The following is a 19742-nucleotide window of genomic DNA, read 5'->3' as shown; positions in this document are numbered from 1 at the left end:
TATATATATATATATATATATATATATATATATATATCACTTTTAAGTTTTCTATAGACTGAAAGTTATGACATTTTCTATACGAATACATCTATGTAAACAGTGTAATTGGAGATAGAAAAGGAGGGAATGAGACTGTTTAATATTTTTGTTACAGTAAGTGATTTAAAATATATCCGGTTTCGATGTACTCATCTTACCAAATATTAAAAAGAATTTTTTAGGAAGACAAAAAGAAAAAAAAAACAGTTTGTACCATAAAATCATTAAATACACAAGAGATCTTGCCCTGGACAGGTTACTAGGAGAAACTGAATCCCATATTACAAGCTTACAAATCATTCATATCTGCTGCTGCTGTTTCTTACAGGAATGGTTTATACTAGCCAACAGTATCTATTTATGACTATGACAATCCTGTAGGAGATAGGCCAACTGAGCTTTTCAGAGTTTACTGTCTTGGCAACAGACACAAACTGATGGTAACAAGATATCATTACTGTGTTCGTATTCAGTTACCAATAGTTTATCATTTTTCCAGTATGCCATCAACTCAACCATCTACACTCAATGTTGTGTGCAATAATAAAAGCTTTGTTCAGCCTCAGTTTAACATCCACTTTCCCATGATAGCATGGGTCAGGAGGAATTCATTGAAGCTAATTTTCTATTGTCTGGTGCTGTTCCTGTTGCTAACCAAACCAGTTTCCAAGCAAGATAATGTTTCCCCATTACCAGACATGTTTCCACATAAGGTTGGATGCAAATAACACCGCTTGTGTGGTGGTGATGTTCACTTACAATTAATATGTGATGTTAAGAGAAGGAGACATTAACTCTGACACACACACACACGCACATACATATACAATGAGCTTCTTTTAGTTTCCTTCTACCAAATTTACTCACTCACAAGGCATTGGTTGGCCTGGAGGATATAATAGAAGACATACAGTGGGACTGAACACAAAATCACACAGTTGGGAAGCAAGCTTCTTAACTACACAGTCATAACCCATGTCTATATTTATAAAATAACCATGCATTTACCGTTATTTCCTCAGGTTTTTCTTGGACTGTATTATGTTGAGAAAAAAAGGGCTCAGATTTTGATAAGGCACTTGATTTTTCCAGGCCCCCACTTGTTTGAATTGTTGGTTCTGATTTAGTTACAACACTAGATTTTCTTCGGACGGCACTTGTTTTTGGAGTGACATTAAATTCAAAACTTTCGTCAGACTTAGATTTTTCAACTTTCCCAGGGGTTTCTGTTTTAGGTGGAAGAACATCTTTAAGAGTCAAACTTGGTTTAGCTGGGTGAGAGATCTCAGTTTTGAATGATTCATTTAATTCAGTATCAGTTGTGGCCTTCTTGATTCCTAACCAGTCATCATCATCGTCATCATCCAAAACAATCTCTTTACTCTTCTTTTCTTCTACTTTTGGTTTTGTTGTCTTCTTTGTTTTGTGAGATGTGGAAGATTTTATTGAGCTCTTTTCTTTACTTATTCCCATTAACCAGTCAAAGGTATCATCATCGTCATCATCATCATCATCATCATCATTATCCAGAGATGTCTTCAGAAAGGACCCTCTTCGTTTGGATGAATTATCTGACAACAGGGAAGATTTACTTTCACCTTTATCAAGCAATCTATCAATTAGACAAAGAAAATTGGAAATGTAACAACAACATAAACAATACTTGCTTCTAACATAGGCACAAGGCCTAAAATTTGGGTCTTGTTGGAGTGTGGGGTAGATAGCTGATTACATTGATCCCAGTTACTAACTAGTATTTTACTTACCCTGGAGGGATCAAAGACAAAGTTGACCCCAGCTGAATTTGAATTCAGAACCTAAAGTACTGGTACAAATGCCGCAAGGTATTTTTTCTAGTACTCTAATGATTCTGCCAGCTCACCACCTTAACAACAAAGATGGCCATCAATAGTACTGGTGCCACATAAAGCACTCAGTACAAAAAGTGATTGGTAATCAATTGAAGCTGTGACAATAAAGAGCCTGAGAGGGCTCTTTAGACTTACTGATGGCAAGGTGACCTCTATAGTGCTGGTACCAAGAAAAAAAAAAAACGTACCTGATACACTCTGTAAAATGGTTGGTGTTAGGAAGGAGGTCCAACCTTAGAAACCATGCAAAAAAAAAAAAAAATGAAACATTTGAGCAGGATGTGGACCTCCAATCCATTGAGTCTTGTCAAACCATCCTACCTGTGCCAAAATGGGAATTTGAAGGAAAATAACTGCAATAAATAGGTGTTTTGTCTATGGGAAGATTCATGTTTCATTCGTCAATTACCATAGAACCAGAGCTAAGAAATGGCTCTTAAAGGTCCTTTGGACTTCATCTATAAAGATACTTTCATTTCATTACATAAACGCAAGGCTTGTAGTACAAGATGTTTTATAAAGGTGATGATGATAATGATGAAAGTGATAACGAAAGTAGTAATAATGATGATGACAAGAACTACATAATCCAGTGTGACTTTTCGTTTCATTTTTTAAGATAGTATTGTTTGAACCAATGTGGCTGCTATTTCTAGTTTGGTTAATTTAAGATGTAGAGGCTACATCATGGGCTCAAGTGATGTTGCTGCTATTGATAACAATGACAATGGTGGTAATGATAATGATGAGAGTTGTGTCATGAGAGAGAGAGAGGGGGGGAGAGGGGGGAGAGCAGAGCAATCAATGTGGCTCACCTTCCGCTCCTTGTAGTTGATAATGAGGTTGATGATGCAGCAGCAGAAGGTACATATGAGCCAAAAATGAAGTCTTCTTCCTTGTTCGTTCCCTGCTCTGATGCTGGCAGTAATAATGAGAGAACATTAATATAATAGGTCAATCATAATGAGAAAACATTGATATTATTATTATTATTATTATTATTATTATTCTAATATTATTAGGCCAACATCGCCTTCCTGGCACTTGTGCCGGTGGAATGTGAAAAGACATTCGAGCGAGATCGTTGTCAGTGCTGCTGGACTGGCTCCTGTGCAGGAGGCACGTAAAATACACCATTTTGAGCATGGCCGTTGCCAGTACCGCCTGACTGGCCTTCGTGCCAGTGGCACGTAAAAGCACCCACTACAATCTCGGAGTGGTTGGCGTTAGGAAGGGCATCCAGCTGTAGAAACTCTGCCAAATCAGATTGGAGCCTGGTGTAGCCATCTGGTTCACCAGTCCTCAGTCAAATCGTCCAACCCATGCTAGCATGGAAAGCAGACATTAAATGTTGATGATGATGATGATGCAGCAAACTAGCAGTCATTTCCATTGTGTATAAGTGACTGAGATCACTGCATTCCCCTGAACAGGACACCAGTCTGTCACAGGATTACTCATTTACAGTTGAGTGGACTGGAAACAAAGTGTTTTACACTAGAACACAACACACCATCCAGTCCAGGAATCAAAACCATGATCTTGTTTGCAATCCTGAGTGCAATACCCTAACCACTAGGCTATGTGCCTTCACCAAGATATAAGGAGGTGAAACAAATACTGCAAAGTATTTGGATCAACATTCTAATGAATTTGAACAACAACACCCCACCCCCATCTCACTATCATCTTATCAGTAAGGTTGATAAGAAATCTAATGAATAGCAATTAACTGCTAATAAAGCATTGATTACTGTTGTTCAAGCTAGCAGAATAAAAGATAATTAATTATACACAAACTTACAATTAGTAACATGTTTACCCTTCAAAAGATCATCAACCAGGGATTTTTTGTCTTTAGAAGTGCCAAAAGTTTCTGTTGGGGAAGATCTTCCAAAAAGATAATCAAGATTAGATTTTGAAGATTGAGTATTTTCTTGTGGACTGTCATTTAGACCAAGTTCATCAAATATATCATCTTCATTGTTAAATGTCACAGCCTTTTTGGTAGCAGGTCCTAGAAAAGTTAAAAAAAAAAAAAATGTTTACTGGATATTACAATTATTGTTGCATGAACTGAATTAGGTGGATACTAATCAAATACTTGTTGGTATAAAATACACTCGAAAATCAGTAGCCCTTGTAGTATATTCCCTCAATTTTAGGGGCTGAGCTCCAGCTTTTGTTTTAATACTGTTGATCCAACTGGACCAGTTGTCAAATTTATTAATTTTCAGAGATTGTTTGAGAAGTTGTGGACTCTACCATACTATGGTACACAAAGACAGTTAAAATTTCAGTACATCAGATGTAATCTACTTCAGTATATTTCTAAATATCTAAGACAAAAGTCCAAAACTAAAGCCACTCATCAGAACAAGGTCATCTGCATCCAGTGTCTCCATTAACAGTCCCTCTCTTGCACTCTCCGTCACCACTATTGCAAACAACAATGGTGACAACACAGATCCCTGATGCACACCAACTTTCACTGCAAAGCTCTGATCCAATTTTCACTCTATCTCTCCACTTGCAGTTATCATTTGTGGGTATGCAGACCATACCCACAAATCACCCTTACCACTTCTTCCTCAAATGCTAACACTACTGTTATCACTCTGTCACTCTTTCTCCTGACCTTCACCACCTTCTCACAGATTTCTTCCTTCACCAAAACTCTCACACCTCCAGTTCCTCTGCTATTTCCTGACCACCATGCTGTTTTATATTTCTTGCTCAGGGTTCTACTAGCTGTTATAGTAAAACTGTGAGATTATTACCTCGCATGGAAACAGGCGTGGGTTGCCACCAGGAAGGGTATCTGGACATAGAAACCTTTGTCCCAACAGGCGTGTCTGTGTGGTTAAGAAGTTTTCTTCCCACACAGATTCTGGTTCAGTTCCACTATGTGGCACCACAGGTGAGTGTCTTCTACTATGGCCTAGGGCTGACCAAAACCTTGTGAGTAGATTTGGTAGATGGAAGCAAGCTGAAGGAAGCCCTTTGTATATATATATATGTGTGTGTGTGTGTGTGTATATATATATACACACACACAGATAAAGGGTCATGCATGAGCACTGGCTTCTCTGCTCAAAAAAATGAAAAAAGAAATACACATATAAATGCAGATATTCAAACTCACACATGCAAACACCTGAACACAAACATGAAAGACAATAGAGAAAACTCCATCATTTTCCTCTTGGATTGTTAGAGACTTAAAATATATTTACTTTACCTTTAGTTTCTTTCACTTTTGATATACTGGAAGTATTTGGAGATGGGTTAAGTGTAGTTGTCTTTGTTGGAGGTGGAGGTGCATCTGTAGAACCAGGTTTTGTTGTTGTGGTTGTTGTTGTTGTTGTATCTGAGGCTAATTTAGTAGTAATCTCTTTCTTGTCCATAGATTGAAGAAGGCTGTCATCGTCAGATAACAACCCAGTCAAGTCTATGTTGTCGTTAACTGGAAATAATTGATCAATCAGGTTTGTTAATTTGTCATTCAGTGAAGCCATTCTTGAAGTAAACCAAAAATGAATGCAACAAACTGATCAAGGGATAATTTCAAACCAAGGTTTCAAAATGTTTAACAAGAAAAGATAACGTGTACACAAACATAAATTTATATATATATCTACATACATGCACACATATATCTACATATACACACAAATTATGAGGTGCATCTCCATATACACACTCACACGTGCAAAAAAATGATAAAAAAGAAAACAACTTTGAAAGTGATTTACATTTTGATTCTTGATTCTTCAATGTTGAAGATGTTTTTGGTGGTTCATCTTTTGTCTGTTGTGTTACTTCTTGATCTTGGCTCCCATCTCTGCTAGGAGGATGGTGGGACTCTGAAGTACCTGCCAAACTCGATTTCTGTGATGCCTTGTTGTCAGAGTCTTTCTTCCGCCCACCAAATAGATCTGCATCCATGTCATCCAAATCCTACAATAAATAAATAACCATCTTGAAAACAACTTTGTTTTACCTTATTACAAAGACCTAGAATCTGTGATGTTATGGGTTAGATAGCTACAAGGCTAAGAGACTTGATACTTTCGTTTGTATAATGGACTGGAAAATTTTGTGGTTAAGGAGTTGAATAGCTCTAAAGCTAAGGCATTTGACAGCGATAAAATTAAGGGGTTGGGCAACTGTACTGTTTCAGTTTCATGGTTGAGTGTTAGGTGGCTATCCATCCCTAAAACTGTTCCAACAATTCATAAAAAATGAGCAAGTTTATGATGAAAAAGACAGACATAAAAGAATTTATGCATTTGTCTCCATCATTTTCCAAAAGTTTAACCAAGACATACTAAGGAAAACAATGTACTCAAGTTAAAAATAACATCTGTTCTTAGTTTTGAACTTCTGACCATTTGGTTTGGCAGTCTAACAATGTAACCTTCAAGCTATATGACTAGATTGATGTAATAGTAATTTTCCTTCTAAATTTCCAAGAATGACGGTTAAATGTTTCACTCATCACAAGCTATCACAACCAACAACCATAGTAAAGATAAGAGGGTAATAGTTATATGTATCAAAGATTCAATAATATTTTAATTTATTACCCCTGTACCAAACCTCTACTTAAGCAGAATTGACTGAGGCTACTCTGTAATGCTATCATAAACCTTCAGACAAAATGGTGACAGTTATATTACAAATTTGGGTATGCGGGTAATCTGAAAATATCTTATGGAGTGATGACTGTGCCATGCATAGTAACAGGCAGCCCTTTGGCAAGGCATAGCAGCCATTCAGCCACCCTGCCAGGGATATGTCAAAGTCATGGAACTGCAGCATAGTGGATTGTGAAGTGGTAGCAGAAAAGCTCAATTGAGCCAATGGTGCTTCTTACATTGACGCTGAGTGAAGAAATCCTAGAAGATTAATGGTCAGGATCATCAAGCTCTATCAAGAGAATAACTGCAAAGCATTCATGGTTGTGTAATCACTATGACCCAAGCTTCCAATTCAAATTCATAATGGAATTGGATGGTGACAGAGAGTCATAGGAATCTGCAAAAGCAGCGAAAAAAAATATAATGGATGAAATCTTACTTTAATTGAAACTTTTGTGTTATACTGAGACTACTCAATGACAATACCATCGCAAGGGTTAACAAGGTGGACTTACAGCTAATGACTTAGCCAACTGGTCAGCATCAACATCTGATAAGCTTAAGTCAGATTCTTCTTCAGCTACAGCAGCCATGTTTGCATAGAAATCTTCACTGCTAAATGAAAAGAAATTGGAAATATAATGCACTGGAGGGAGGAGAAATACTGGACTGTTATAATAAAGGGAAATAACTAGAAAGAGATTAAAAAAGTAGGAAGGGAAACTACTACAGTGTATGTGTGGAGGGAAACATTCTAATTAAGTGTTTATTGTAATGAGTTGTAATGTTTTCTGGCTGAATATTGAAGGTATGTAATGTCAAAAACATTAACTGTAAGAGGGAATAGTAAGTTTATATAAAGTTTAGTCTGAATAAAAGGTGCAGAATCTATAGCTCTTGAGATCCTTCTGGACAGGTGAAGTTGGTGCAACTTGTATTTAGACTGATTTTTGCAGAGAGGGTATGCAGGAAGGATCTTCCAGAGGAGACTGAAGCTATAGGGAAGAACTTTTGTAGACAAAGAAATAAAAGATGAGATTAAGGTATGAAAGGAAAATATTTACGTACCTGATACTTGGCTTAGGTTTATCATTGTCCTATCAAAATATAAAATAATTAGAAATAGGGTGATATCTTGGGTGGGTGGCAATAGAAACTAGAATAGAAGCTTAGTCAACAACATTAAACAGTATAGAACTTGATTGAGATAACTGGAACCACCACCACCAACTTAAAACTCTAAATTGGTGTCAATCTTTTCTATGTTCTTTGATGGGTCAAGATGATTCAGAAAAAAGATTATCATCTTGCAACCATTACCCAATACACAATGAATAATATAACCAAAAATAGCAAAACACCAACATTAAATTACAAGTATAAGAAAAATGATGCTGTCATACAGAGCTGTCTAATCTCATGATTGCTGAACAAGGCAATTATTATATCATTAATGGTGGTGGTGGAGATGACAACAACAATAATGAAGAATATACTAATTATTGCCAACAAGAGAATTGTTTTAACCCTGTCACTGTCACAAGTGACTAGACAGCATGTGACAGTCAAAGAGTAACAAACATTCATTTAAGCCACTCAGTGTATCTGGATAATGTTCAAACTTAGAAGTTCCTTGTCTTTATTAAAGAAATGGACAAATGATACTTAGTTTATAACAAGTGATAAGTTTAAATGTTGTTACAGGCATTGTTTGTTAATATTTTAGACATGACACATTAGTAGACTTGTTTTGATATACCAAACTGTAAAGTGCTACAGCCAGCTTTATAGCAGAACAATATGTGTAACTATGAAAAAAAATACATTCAAAAGTCTAAATTTTAAAACTATTTATTTTATGTTCATATCATGCTGAGTCAAATGAACTGTCTAACTGTATTTGTATTGATACTAAAAGCATGGCCCTGCATCAAAAGATTACTAGTCATACTAATAAGTAGACAGTAACGACCTCACAGTATAACTAATGTACAACAGGGAAATGAGAACAAATTAATGTTATTGATGCTACTTACCAAAAGTCTTCTAGCAGTCTTGGGTCCTGAAAATCAAGAATAATAATAATGAAGAGGATGATAATGATGGCGATAATTTCTAACTTTGACACAAGACAACAAATTTAAGGGGTGGGTGTAATGTCTATGCTTCCATGCTTGCATGGGTCAGAAAATCCCAGAAGGATCTGAACACAATGTAAAAGGGAATGTAACTAAATGCATGGTCTCTACATCACTGAAGTTGTTGACTATATACCATCTGTATCTTATCCCATTTAATACAGATCTAGTTTTTTAATTTTGCATCTGGCATATCCCACTTTACTTAGTATTAAACACTTTTATTCGATACATCTTGAGAGTAATCTCTCTCTGGAACTCTCTTAAGATGTATTTTCTCACTCACAGTTAATCCCTAATAATTCAACTTGAACATTAATCATACTAATTGCACTTAATTATCACCAACACCTAGTCTCAAATGACCTGAAATGACTGTAGATGCCATCCTTCCTCGTTGAGTTGAAAATAAAATTTTAAAAAATATATAAAAATATTTACTTACGTGTGACCATCCTGCTGACTTGTGGCTGAAATAGTTAAAAGAAATTTAGAAGAATAATTACATAAATTTAAATAATAATAGTTTCACATTTTAGCACAAGGCCAGCCATTTTTTTAGGAGTGGGGATAAGTCAATCACATCAATTCCAGTGCTCAACTGGTACTTAATTTATTGACCTGAAAAGTACGAAAGGTAAAGCTGAGCTTAACGGAGTTTGAACTTAAAATGTAAAGCCAGAAAAACTGCTGCTAAATATTTTGTCCAGCTTGCCACTTGGCTTTAAAATAATAATACAAGACCCAAATTTTGGGAAGAGGTATAAGATGATTAAACTTTACCAGAAGTTATTTTATTGATCCTTTAGGGTGAAAGATAAAGTTGAATTTGGTGGGATTTAAACTTAGAGCACGAAGGACAAACCTAAATATAAGGCATTGTCTGCTACTCTATTGCTTCAGTCTGGCACAAGGGCACAAATAGTGTAAGCATATAATTGAATTAATCTATCGTCTAGTTTAACACCAGTAACTAGTTCTTGGGTGCCTTGGCAGGGGCTGCCCTGTTGCAAACATTTGGGCTGAGGTCTTTCATCAGATGACAATTTCCACCAGTTTCAGGGGTCAGAGGCGAAACTTCTGTACGAAATTTAATCCAGAGAAACGAAAGGCGAAGTTCCTAAAATAAATAACTGTCAGTCAAATTCAAAGTTATTTCCAACAACAGTACTCCACACCCTACAAAATATGAGGTATTGTGCAAATGTTAAACATTATCATCTACATCAGGGAGTCACTAATCATCGAGGCATGAATCATTTCGGACTGGACCGCATAGAAAGAATAAATTTTAAAGTTTAATTTCTATTTTATTGACTATTGCTTTCTGCGGAGTATTTTTGCATTATATATGTAATAATTAAATGATATATTATGAACTGTGAAGGCGCATGGCTCAGTGGTTAGAGCGTCGAGCTTACGATGGTGAGGTTGAGAGTTCGAATCCCGGACCGGGTTGCGTGTTGTGCTCTTGAGCAAGACACTCTATTTCACCTTGCTCCAGTTCATTCAGCTGTAGAAATGAGTTGCAACGTCACAGGTGCCAAGCTGTATCGGCCCTTTTGCTTTTCCATTGAATAACACTGGTAGCATGGAGAGGGGCGACTGCTGGTCTTCCATAAACAACTTTGCCCGGACTGGGAGGGTAACTTTCTAGGTACAATCCCATGGTCAGTCGAAGGGGGTCTCAGCAGTATTATGAGCTTTATTGTCTTTTATTATGCACGTGATCCTCCGCTGTTTAAAGTTCTAAAGAAATTTCGCATCCACCCCCAACGCACACAATATTGTAGTAAAAAGAGGCATTTCACATATCTCATTCTTTAGAATTTAATTGATTAGTTATTAAAACAAACAAAAATTTCGTACGTTTAAGGCAAACCAATTTTTAAAAACATTTATAATTATAAAATTTCATTACAAATGCTGAAGAACGTATTTTCTTCGTTTTCAACTTTTGACAAACTTATAAATTTAAATATAAAAACAAAATACTAAAAAAAATTAAATTTCTAGGAAATTTCACAAGGGAAAGAAATGAAATTTTTTAGTTTTCAATTTCATTTTAAAAACATTAGTTTATTTTTTTTCATGACTTTCGTTCAATTTAAATTCTAACAAAATAATTACAATTATATAAACACAGAAAATGATTTGATACATCTTAAATTTTAGATTTCGAACCTCTAAACGAATACAGCTAGCAAAGAATCCATCCGAATTATTGGTTTCTTTTGATAAATGAAGGAATACTAACCATGAATTGAAACCGCATCGTCGTCACACCTCACAGGGAACTAATTACACTGATCATTTAATCGATTTCCTTTACTTATGCCACAGATTTATGAGACTAACGTCGGAGTTTTCTCATTAGCATCAGCAATGTAAATCAATCTCAGCAAAGATATCTGAGAATTCCATCAGTCAACAAGAGGCCATTCGTATAAATTATTGAAGGAACATAAAGGACAAGATTGGGAACCATGGAAACTAGGAATCGATTACCAATAAAGGATGTCGAGTCATAGACAATCAACTAATTACAGAATAAACTTGTTAGATATTAGAACATTCGTTATAAAATTGCCCTTCTAATATGCAGAAAAGGCAGGCCTATGTAAATAACCAACAAGTCATAATTTATAATTTCCAAAAACTTTGTGTATTGATATTGTTCCTTTTGTTTCCTTTCTGACGAATTTTAAAGCCACGAACATCAGAGAAATGTCATTAATTCCTGATTTAGATACACAATTAACAAAAGTCTACAACTTAATTAACCAGGTCCCTAAGTGAACCGGTGTCGGTAGAAATGTCTTCCTGGAACATAGGGTCGATCGCTGCCACAACAAATTCATGACCCAACGATATAATGGGGTATCCGCGCTTTTACGTTCCTAAATTCAAAATTGGCCTTATATATGTATACATGTATCTATGTATATTTCGTTCCCAAAGAACTGGGGACCAAGAATGAAACACATGCAGATGGAATTTAAGATCGTAAAAGCAGAGGATACCCTAAAAATGTAACAAAATGAACGGACAGAGTCGATAGTCACTGAGAAGGTTGCAAAAAAAAAAACAAAAAAAACAACGAAAGAGCTTTGGCAAAAAAAAAATCGGATATTTAATAAATGAGTGGAATTGAACCAGTGTGTGTGTTAGTTATATTGGCATGATGACTCTCCCTAGACGTAACAAAAAAAATTACCAGATCAATGACATTAATTATGTTAATATTTAGGGAAAGTTCATAAGAGTTAAAAAATAAATTTGGTGTGAGGAAAACATTGCATCTCTCTTCTACAAAACTTTGTTTTTCCCCACGAAATGTCTTCTCTTCCTCCGTAACAAAATAGTTTATTCCACTTCACAAACTTTTCACTATTTGGTTTTCATTATTTGCCGACGACACGGACTGTTACTGGTTGCATTGGATAAATAGTTTCTGATTTAGGCACAAGGCCAGCAATTTTTAGGGAAGGGGTTGGTCGATATCATCGTTCTCAGTACTTAACTGGTACTTTATTTTATTGTCCCCCCCACCCCCCAGGGTGCGAAATGAAAGACAAGGTTAACTTTGACAGGATTTACCTCAGAAACACTTGCATCTATTTACTGATTTCTTTTTTCTTTCCTTCTTTTTATTTCTGCATTTTCATCCTGTTTACTTTTGTACGTTTATAATAATAATTGTCCATTATAAATATTGCATATATATTTAATTTCGCACAATATACATAGTTAAAAACAACTTTTTTGTTGCATAGATTTAAATCTAATTTCGATGTTTTAATAGTCAGAATCAAATACTTTTACTTCTAGGTATTTCAGTTTGACATCCAAAAGTTCATTATCGGCTGTTATTTTACAGGGCTGTAACAGACTTTATACACTGAGTAATGATCAACCCAACAAGGGATCCTGGTAGAAATAACTTAATTTCCCTCAAATCACATCCAACATAACAAGGGAGATGGGGTACCAAACTGTAGTTATGCCTCCTCATCCTACAGTCTCAAAACACGGGACAGTGACATCTGGAATATCTTTGATCATGTTTGTTGGATCAAGACTTTCCTAAGATTAAACAATAACTACATTAATTTAGCAATAAATGCTACTGTAATTTAAACTAAAATCTGTGTATTTGGTGTTGTGACACCATATTCGGTTAACTTGGTGAGTTTGTTTCAATTAAGGAAACTATATATGCTAACAAAATTTAAAATACGTATCAAACTATGATGAAATATGTCCAAAGTCAGAGATACGAAGTTCAAATACAGATTGATATTATTGAGGTAAAAAATATTTGAAATAACTTTTTATCAGGCATATCTTCATTGTTTTAACAGAAAAGTTAAATCTTCGAATTTATAAAATAATATTAAAGCAAAGACAAGTTGTTATTAGATAAGGAAAGAGTAGACAGAAGGTATAATAATGTATAATTGAACTTAACCTGATTTCAGACACCGGCCCCAGGATGGTAGCTGTTACTGTTGGTAGTGTCCATTTATTTATGATAGAGTCAAAACTGACATTTTTCGCTCGCTGCTACGTCATTGCTGTCATAGCAACTACTAACACAACAATGTTGGAAAGAAGGGAACGAATAGTAAATGAATGAGAAAGATAAAGCTGAGGAGAGAGAGAGAAAGACGGGGAGAAAAAGAGAGACAAAGACAAAAGGTTTGAAAGAGAGGGAGGGGAATAGGGGGAGAGAGTGAAAAGGAGAAAGAAAATAAGAGAGCGAGTGTTGAGTAATTTAATGAAAAAGAAAAATATAGAGAAAAGATAGGGATAGTTTGAGAGAGAGAGAGAGAGATTATTGAATATATAGAGCCATAACTGAAATAAAACTTCAACAATGTCTGAAAAATTAAATAGATGCCATCCCAATTCATTTGTTGATAAAACTTTAGCTATTATTAAACCAGAAGCTGTGAAATACGCTGATGTTATAGAAGATATTATTCTACGAACAGGTTTCACTATTATCAATGTAAGTACCTCAAATGTTGCACATATATGTTGATAGTCTCTTCCTTCTGTTTTTGGTTACCAACCACTTCATTGTTTGGTGGTGATGGTATTGGTGGTGGAGTTTTTCAGTAAATATTCTAGGTCAGCCCTTATCCAACAGATCTATAATTTAAGACATTTTAGCCTTGACTATCCGTTGTTTTTATATCGTGGACCATCTTGTTTAAAGTATCCTTCTCATGCGCGATCCTAGGAATTTTTCGAAGTGAGAGCACAAGGTCAGAAGGAATAAAATTCCAGGAGAAAAGAACGCACTTCTTTTCTTGAGGAGGACACGTGCCCCACGGCCCTCCACCTGGGTCCGCCCCTACTTCTCTTTATTAAAGGTGGTAGAGTTTAGATTTAAAGATTTGACTACGATTTTTTGCAGGTCGAGCGATCACTTGCAGGCTCCCCAAGTTTCCATGTCAAAGGCATTTCAAGCAAGACCATCTTGTCTTTTTTATACAACCAGTACTATATTATTGAGGGTGCCACTGGAATTGTTTTGGACAGTAGGATACATTTTAAAAAGAGATTTACCATCTGATTCATGTAGGTTGAATGACTATGTAGAAGCTCCATTATTAACTCATGTTATGGTATTGATTGTGATGTTGTCAATGATGGAGAAATAAGAAGACAATGGTGATGATAGTGGTGGTAGCAGTAGTTTTAATAGTTTCAGTCAGGATGTGGTAGAAAGCCTCAGAATTTTGACGATCCTTATAGAGTCACAAAGTAATTAATTCAAGGCCTGAGAGAGGAAGTGACAAATCAAGAAGAAATGGGTATGTCAAGCCATTTAGCTCTTCTGAACCCCTCATTACCTAGCACAAAGCTGTTTCCCTCTCTACTGCAGCCCCAGTCTGTCAAAATGGATCATAGTTTTGTAAGTCACATGGCGACTTCACTAGTACTGGTGCCATGAAAAAGCATGCAATACACTCTTGTAAAGTGGTTGGCATTAGGAAGGGTATGCAGCTATAGAAAACATGTCAAAGCAGATACTGGAGCCTGTCAAAACGTCCAACCCATGCCAGCATGTAAGACATATATTAAAAGATGACAATGAGGATGATAATGAATTTTATCAACATGCAACCTCCTCTTTAACATATAAATAACCCTCAAGTTTAACACCACCACTTGATTGTTGGAAAGCTTGGATCACAACTCTGGTTCTCTTCCTATCTATGATTTTTTTACACACATTGATCTTTAGATGCATATTTTAAGCTGCAGCAGCATCAGTGTCACCTGAGTGAGAGAGAGGTAGTAGTACTAGTTATAGAGCATGGTACTGCCTCTCCTCTCATCTCCTGATTAACTTATTAAAGGAAATGCTACTCACTGCCCACCCAACGTACATATATCACCAACTACCTGCTCAAGAATAAGCCATATCAACGTTAACTAATGTGGCAAACTAGCAAAACTACTGCAGTGTCCAAAAAAATCCTTTGCAGTATTTCAAATCCTACTGAGGTCAGCTTTGTCTTTCTTCCCTTAACTGGCACTTTGTCAGTTATGATGACAAGAGTTCCAGTTGATCCGATCCACAAAACAGCCAGCTCATAAAATCAGTGTGCAAGTGGCTGAGCACTCTACAGACACACTTACTCTTAACGTAGATCTTAGGGAGATTCAGCGTGATACAGAATGTGACTAGGCCAGTCCTTTGAGTTACGGGTACAACTCATTTTTGCAAGCTGAGTGGACTGGAGCAACGTAAAATAAAGTATCCTGCTCACAGACACAGCATGTCTGGGAATCAAACTCACAATCATGAGCCAATTACCCTAACCACTAAGCTACATGCCTTCCCTTTGGTGTCAGTAAAGTAAAGTAGCCGTCATATACTGATGTTAGTAGAATTGACTAATCTTCTCCTTTCAAAATTGCAGGCCATGTGCCTAAATCAGAGACTATTATCTCAACTTATTTCTTTCAGAGACGCCGTGTTCACATGACACCAGAACAAGCCAGTGACTTCTATAGTGAACATTTTGGTAAGATGTTCTTCACCAAACTGGTGGAATATATGAGCCAGGGACCCATTATCTGCCTTATAATAGCAAGGGACAATGCTTTAACTACTTGGGAGGAGCTGATGGGGCCTACAAATACATTCGTTGCACGAGAAACCTATCCAGATAGGTAGAAACTATTATTATTATTCTTTCATGTATTTCATCATTTAATATTGTCTTAAATGTTTTGGGCCCTTGTGGTCAATAAAACAAATTATTATTATCATTATCATTATTATTATTATTATTATTGAGTGAGAGAGCAAAGCATGCCATCAAAGTGACACTGGGGTAAAACATACGAAGCCCATTTACCCATCATGACTACCCATCTGATAAGGGTACACCAAGCACATGTATTACTCTTGTTTGTCCCTCCTAAAGGTTACTATATTCGGCCTTTGGTGCTCTAATATCTTGTCTGTCTGGTAGTTAAAGTCCCAGAGGATCTTTGTCTTCCCCTTTTTGTCTATTACCTTTCCTGGTGTATGTTGGTACCAAGCACCTGTAACCTCATGTTCATACTTACAACATAGTGGTCAGCGGAGGTTTTAGGCTAACTTGTCATGTCTACGCTTGTACTCTTTCTGCACAAGACTTTCACAAGCACTAACCATGTGAGTCACGCTTTTGACCCTATCTTCACTTTCTTCATTTTCTATACCCATGGTTATTTTGTTGTTACTGGCACAATCATTAGCATGCTGGGCAAAATGCTAAGTAGCATTTTGTCCATCTTTATGTTCTAAGTTCAAATTCCACCAAGGTTGACTTTGCCTTTCATCCCTTTGGAGTCAAAGAAATAAGTGTCAGTCAAGCACTGGGTTCGATGTAATTGACTTACCCCTCCCCCAAAATTTCAGGCCTTGTGCCTATAATAGAAAGGATTATTATTATTATTAATCTTATTATCATTTGTTGTTGGATTTTGACAAGAAAGTCACATTTCATGGTGGCTCAGTCAATTTTCTGAAAATGTCATCATTTTTGCTTGCCTGGAAATCTGCTCTTACTCTTTCCTTTTGTGAATTGCACTGCAGAGTTCACCCACATCTCTTTGGTGTGATTTTCCTTTTTGCCTGACTCAACCCTTTCAAAGGAATCATCTATTTCAAATTTGGGTTCTCTAAACTTCATAATTCCTTTAAAATATATCTGTACCAAGAGAGTATATACATAAGAAAAAAAAAATGAATTCATCGTCATTAAGAGCCCAATTAATAATGTCGTTGAACTCCAATGTTATTACATTGCAGTAAATCAAAGTTGAATCAACTTCTATCTATGTATATAATCAGCTAAAACAATCTTTTACAGCAACATATTTAGAATAAAAAGCAGAAAAGCATAAATTTCACATATATCATCATCATCATCATCGTTTAACGTCCGCTTTCCATGCTAGCATGGGTTGGACGATTTGACTGAGGACTGGTGAAACCAGATGGCTACACCAGGCTCCAATCTGATTTGGCAGAGTTTCTACAGCTGGATACCCTTCCTAACGCCAACCACTCGGAGAGTGTAGTGGGTGCTTTTACGTACCACCAGCATGAAGACCAGTTAGGCGGTACTGGCAACAGCCACGCTCAAAATGGTGTATTTTATGTGCCACCTGTAGAGGAGCCAGTCCAGCGGCACTGGCGACGATCTCGCTCGAATTTAGTTCGATTTCGATTTCACTTGCCTCAACAAGTCTTTGCAAGCGGAGTTTAGTGTCCAATGAGCATCATTAAATCCATAATTACATAATTAAGATACATAAATAATTTATGTAAATTAAATTAATTTAAAAGCAATGTTTACACAGATCATCAGGAGTACTACATAATGCTTTAGGTAAAAATTGCTTTCAAATTCATTTAATTTAAATTAATTGTATGTCTTGGTTGCATAATTATGAAATTAATGATATTTATGCTGCTGAAACAACTGTTGAGCAAAATTAAATAATGAACTATGTATGAAATTCATGCTTTTCTGCTTCTTATTTTAAATATAATCTTACTCTTTACTCTTTTACTTGTTTCAGTCATTTGACTGTGGCCATGCTGGAGCACCGCCTTTTAGTCAAGCAAATCGACCCCAGGACTTATTCTTTGGAAGCCTAGTACTTATTCTATCGGTGTCTTTTGCCGAACTGCTAAGTTACGGTGACGTAAACACACCAGCATCGTTTGTCAAGCGATGCTGGGAGGACAAACACAGACACACAAACATATACACACATATACATATATATATATATATATATATATATACATATATACGATGGGCTTCTTTCAGTTTCCGTCTACCAAATCCACTCACAAGGCTTTGGTCGGCCCGAGGCTATAGTAGAAGACACTTGCCCAAGGTGCCACACAGTGGGAATGAACCTGGAACCATGTGGTTGGTAAGCAAGCTACTTACCACACAGCCACTCCTGCGCCTATATGTTTATTAATAAAAAGAAAAAAAAAACAGAGATCCCCATAAAAAGAATAATAATGTTCATGGAGAAAAGTGAGATAGAGGAAGTGAATGAGAAAAGAGACATTAGATGTGAAGAAAAAACGCTGAGAAAATGGGACTCACACACACACACATACAGACACACACACGCATGCATGCATGCACACACACATACATACACACACACACACACATATATCATTATTATCACCATTTCTTTCTCATAACAATTGAAATTATTGGACTCTTCCACAAACCTTTCTTATCAACAAATTGTTGCTAATGGGAGACCATCACCAGATTTTTACCTTGTCAATTAAATCAGCTCTTATGCAAGACCTTACAAAAACCTATTCTTCTTTACAATAGGTACTGCTCTAGAAATTATAGTATCATAGTTGCTCTTGCTGCTGCTGCTGTTGTTGTTGTTGTTGTTGTTGTTGTTGTTGTTACAATTGATTTAATTGCAGGCTGAGAGTTGATTGGCCATCTAGGTGTGAAGTATATACCCATTGTTCTATATTGACTTTTCAGTATTCAGCTGATGAACCATCTGTGACCATCCCATTTTTATTCAGGTTTAGTGTATCTAGAAATAGTTTATTCATGTGTTCTTGATTTTTTGAAGACAATAGGCTGTGATTTAAGGGAGGTTAAGGGACCACATACAAGCTCTGTTGATGATTTCGTGTTGTGGTTTAGTCCCTGGTTAGCTCTGAATGTTCCAGCTGTGATCTTTCTCTCTTTATTTAGATATAGTGTCTTGGACCACATTTAAAAAAATAGTAGGATGTCATTTGAGGGAGATTTGGTTTCTATTTCTAACAAGTATTGGTGGTGGAGTTAAGAAGCTTGTTTCCCAATCATGTTGTTCTGGGTTCAGTCCCACTGTGTAGCTCCTTGGGCAAGTGTTCTCTATTATAACCTCAAGCTGACCAAAGCCTTGTGGATGAGTTCACTAGATGGAAAATGAAAGACGCCCATCATTTATGTGGCACCATCACCAGCAGAGCCACCAAGTAACTTGCAAGGCAAGGAATTTTCAGGGTGGTGCCCCAGTATGATTGCAGTCTAGTGACTGAAACAAATAAAAGAAAAGATTCAGTTTTCAATGCTTGCACAGGTCAGACAGTATTTGGAGGTAGATATTCTACAGCTTGATGTCCTTCTTGTAACCAACCCTTATCTGTTTCCAAGTAAGGTAATATTTGTCCATAGCCAGACATATTTTGTGGGAGACTGGAAAGGAACAGCATCCAATCTACACTGTGAAATGGTTGGCATTTGGAACAGCATCCAGCTGTAAAAACCATGCCAAAACTGACCTCACTTGTGCTGGTGCCATGTGAAAAGCACTCTACAGGGTGGTTGGTTTTAGAAAGGGCATCTAGGTGTAAAAACCAGCTAGATGTTTGGTGTAGTCTTCTACCTGGCCAGCCCCTGTTAAACCACCCAACCCATGCCAGCATGGAAGATGATTAAATGATGATATGATGATGATGATGATGATGTGTATATATATATATA

The 19742-nt window shown here is 36.4% G+C and overlaps 2 protein-coding genes across 7 annotated transcripts in view; one reads left to right on the top strand and one right to left on the bottom strand.

The window, feature by feature from the left end:
- LOC106881107 (fas-binding factor 1 homolog) overlaps positions 1–13954 on the bottom strand; it is a 28509-nt gene extending 14555 nt beyond the window's left edge. Inside the window, exons 1-10 of one of the 6 annotated variants that reach the window (XM_014931344.2) lie at positions 13717–13954; positions 9140–9164; positions 8593–8618; positions 7625–7653; positions 7072–7171; positions 5669–5873; positions 5155–5379; positions 3718–3930; positions 2729–2831; positions 1051–1654 (exon numbers count right to left, since the gene is read on the bottom strand). In XM_014931344.2, coding sequence (XP_014786830.1) covers positions 1051–1654; positions 2729–2831; positions 3718–3930; positions 5155–5379; positions 5669–5873; positions 7072–7171; positions 7625–7653; positions 8593–8618; positions 9140–9149 — 1515 coding nt within the window. In that variant the 5' untranslated portion in view covers positions 9150–9164; positions 13717–13954. Of the gene's footprint in view, positions 1–1050; positions 1655–2728; positions 2832–3717; positions 3931–5154; positions 5380–5668; positions 5874–7071; positions 7172–7624; positions 7654–8592; positions 8619–9139; positions 9165–10951; positions 12213–12294; positions 12964–13165; positions 13265–13716 lie in introns of those variants that run through there. The other 5 variants (XM_014931343.2, XM_052967891.1, XM_052967890.1 and 2 more) reach the window with 5 other exon arrangements.
- The window catches only part of LOC106881108 (nucleoside diphosphate kinase homolog 5), a 9842-nt gene continuing 3538 nt past the window's right edge, over positions 13439–19742 (top strand). The window contains exons 1-2 of the mRNA XM_014931345.2: positions 13439–13708; positions 15683–15888. Coding sequence (XP_014786831.1) covers positions 13574–13708; positions 15683–15888 — 341 coding nt within the window. The 5' untranslated portion in view covers positions 13439–13573. The remainder of the gene's footprint in view (positions 13709–15682; positions 15889–19742) is intronic.

This window comes from Octopus bimaculoides, chromosome 5 (genome assembly GCF_001194135.2).
Source record: "Octopus bimaculoides isolate UCB-OBI-ISO-001 chromosome 5, ASM119413v2, whole genome shotgun sequence".
In the NCBI taxonomy this organism is placed as follows: domain Eukaryota; kingdom Metazoa; phylum Mollusca; class Cephalopoda; order Octopoda; family Octopodidae; genus Octopus; species Octopus bimaculoides.
The sequence above is the reverse complement of the archived record's forward strand: the minus strand, read 5'-3'. Positions and strand labels throughout refer to the sequence as shown.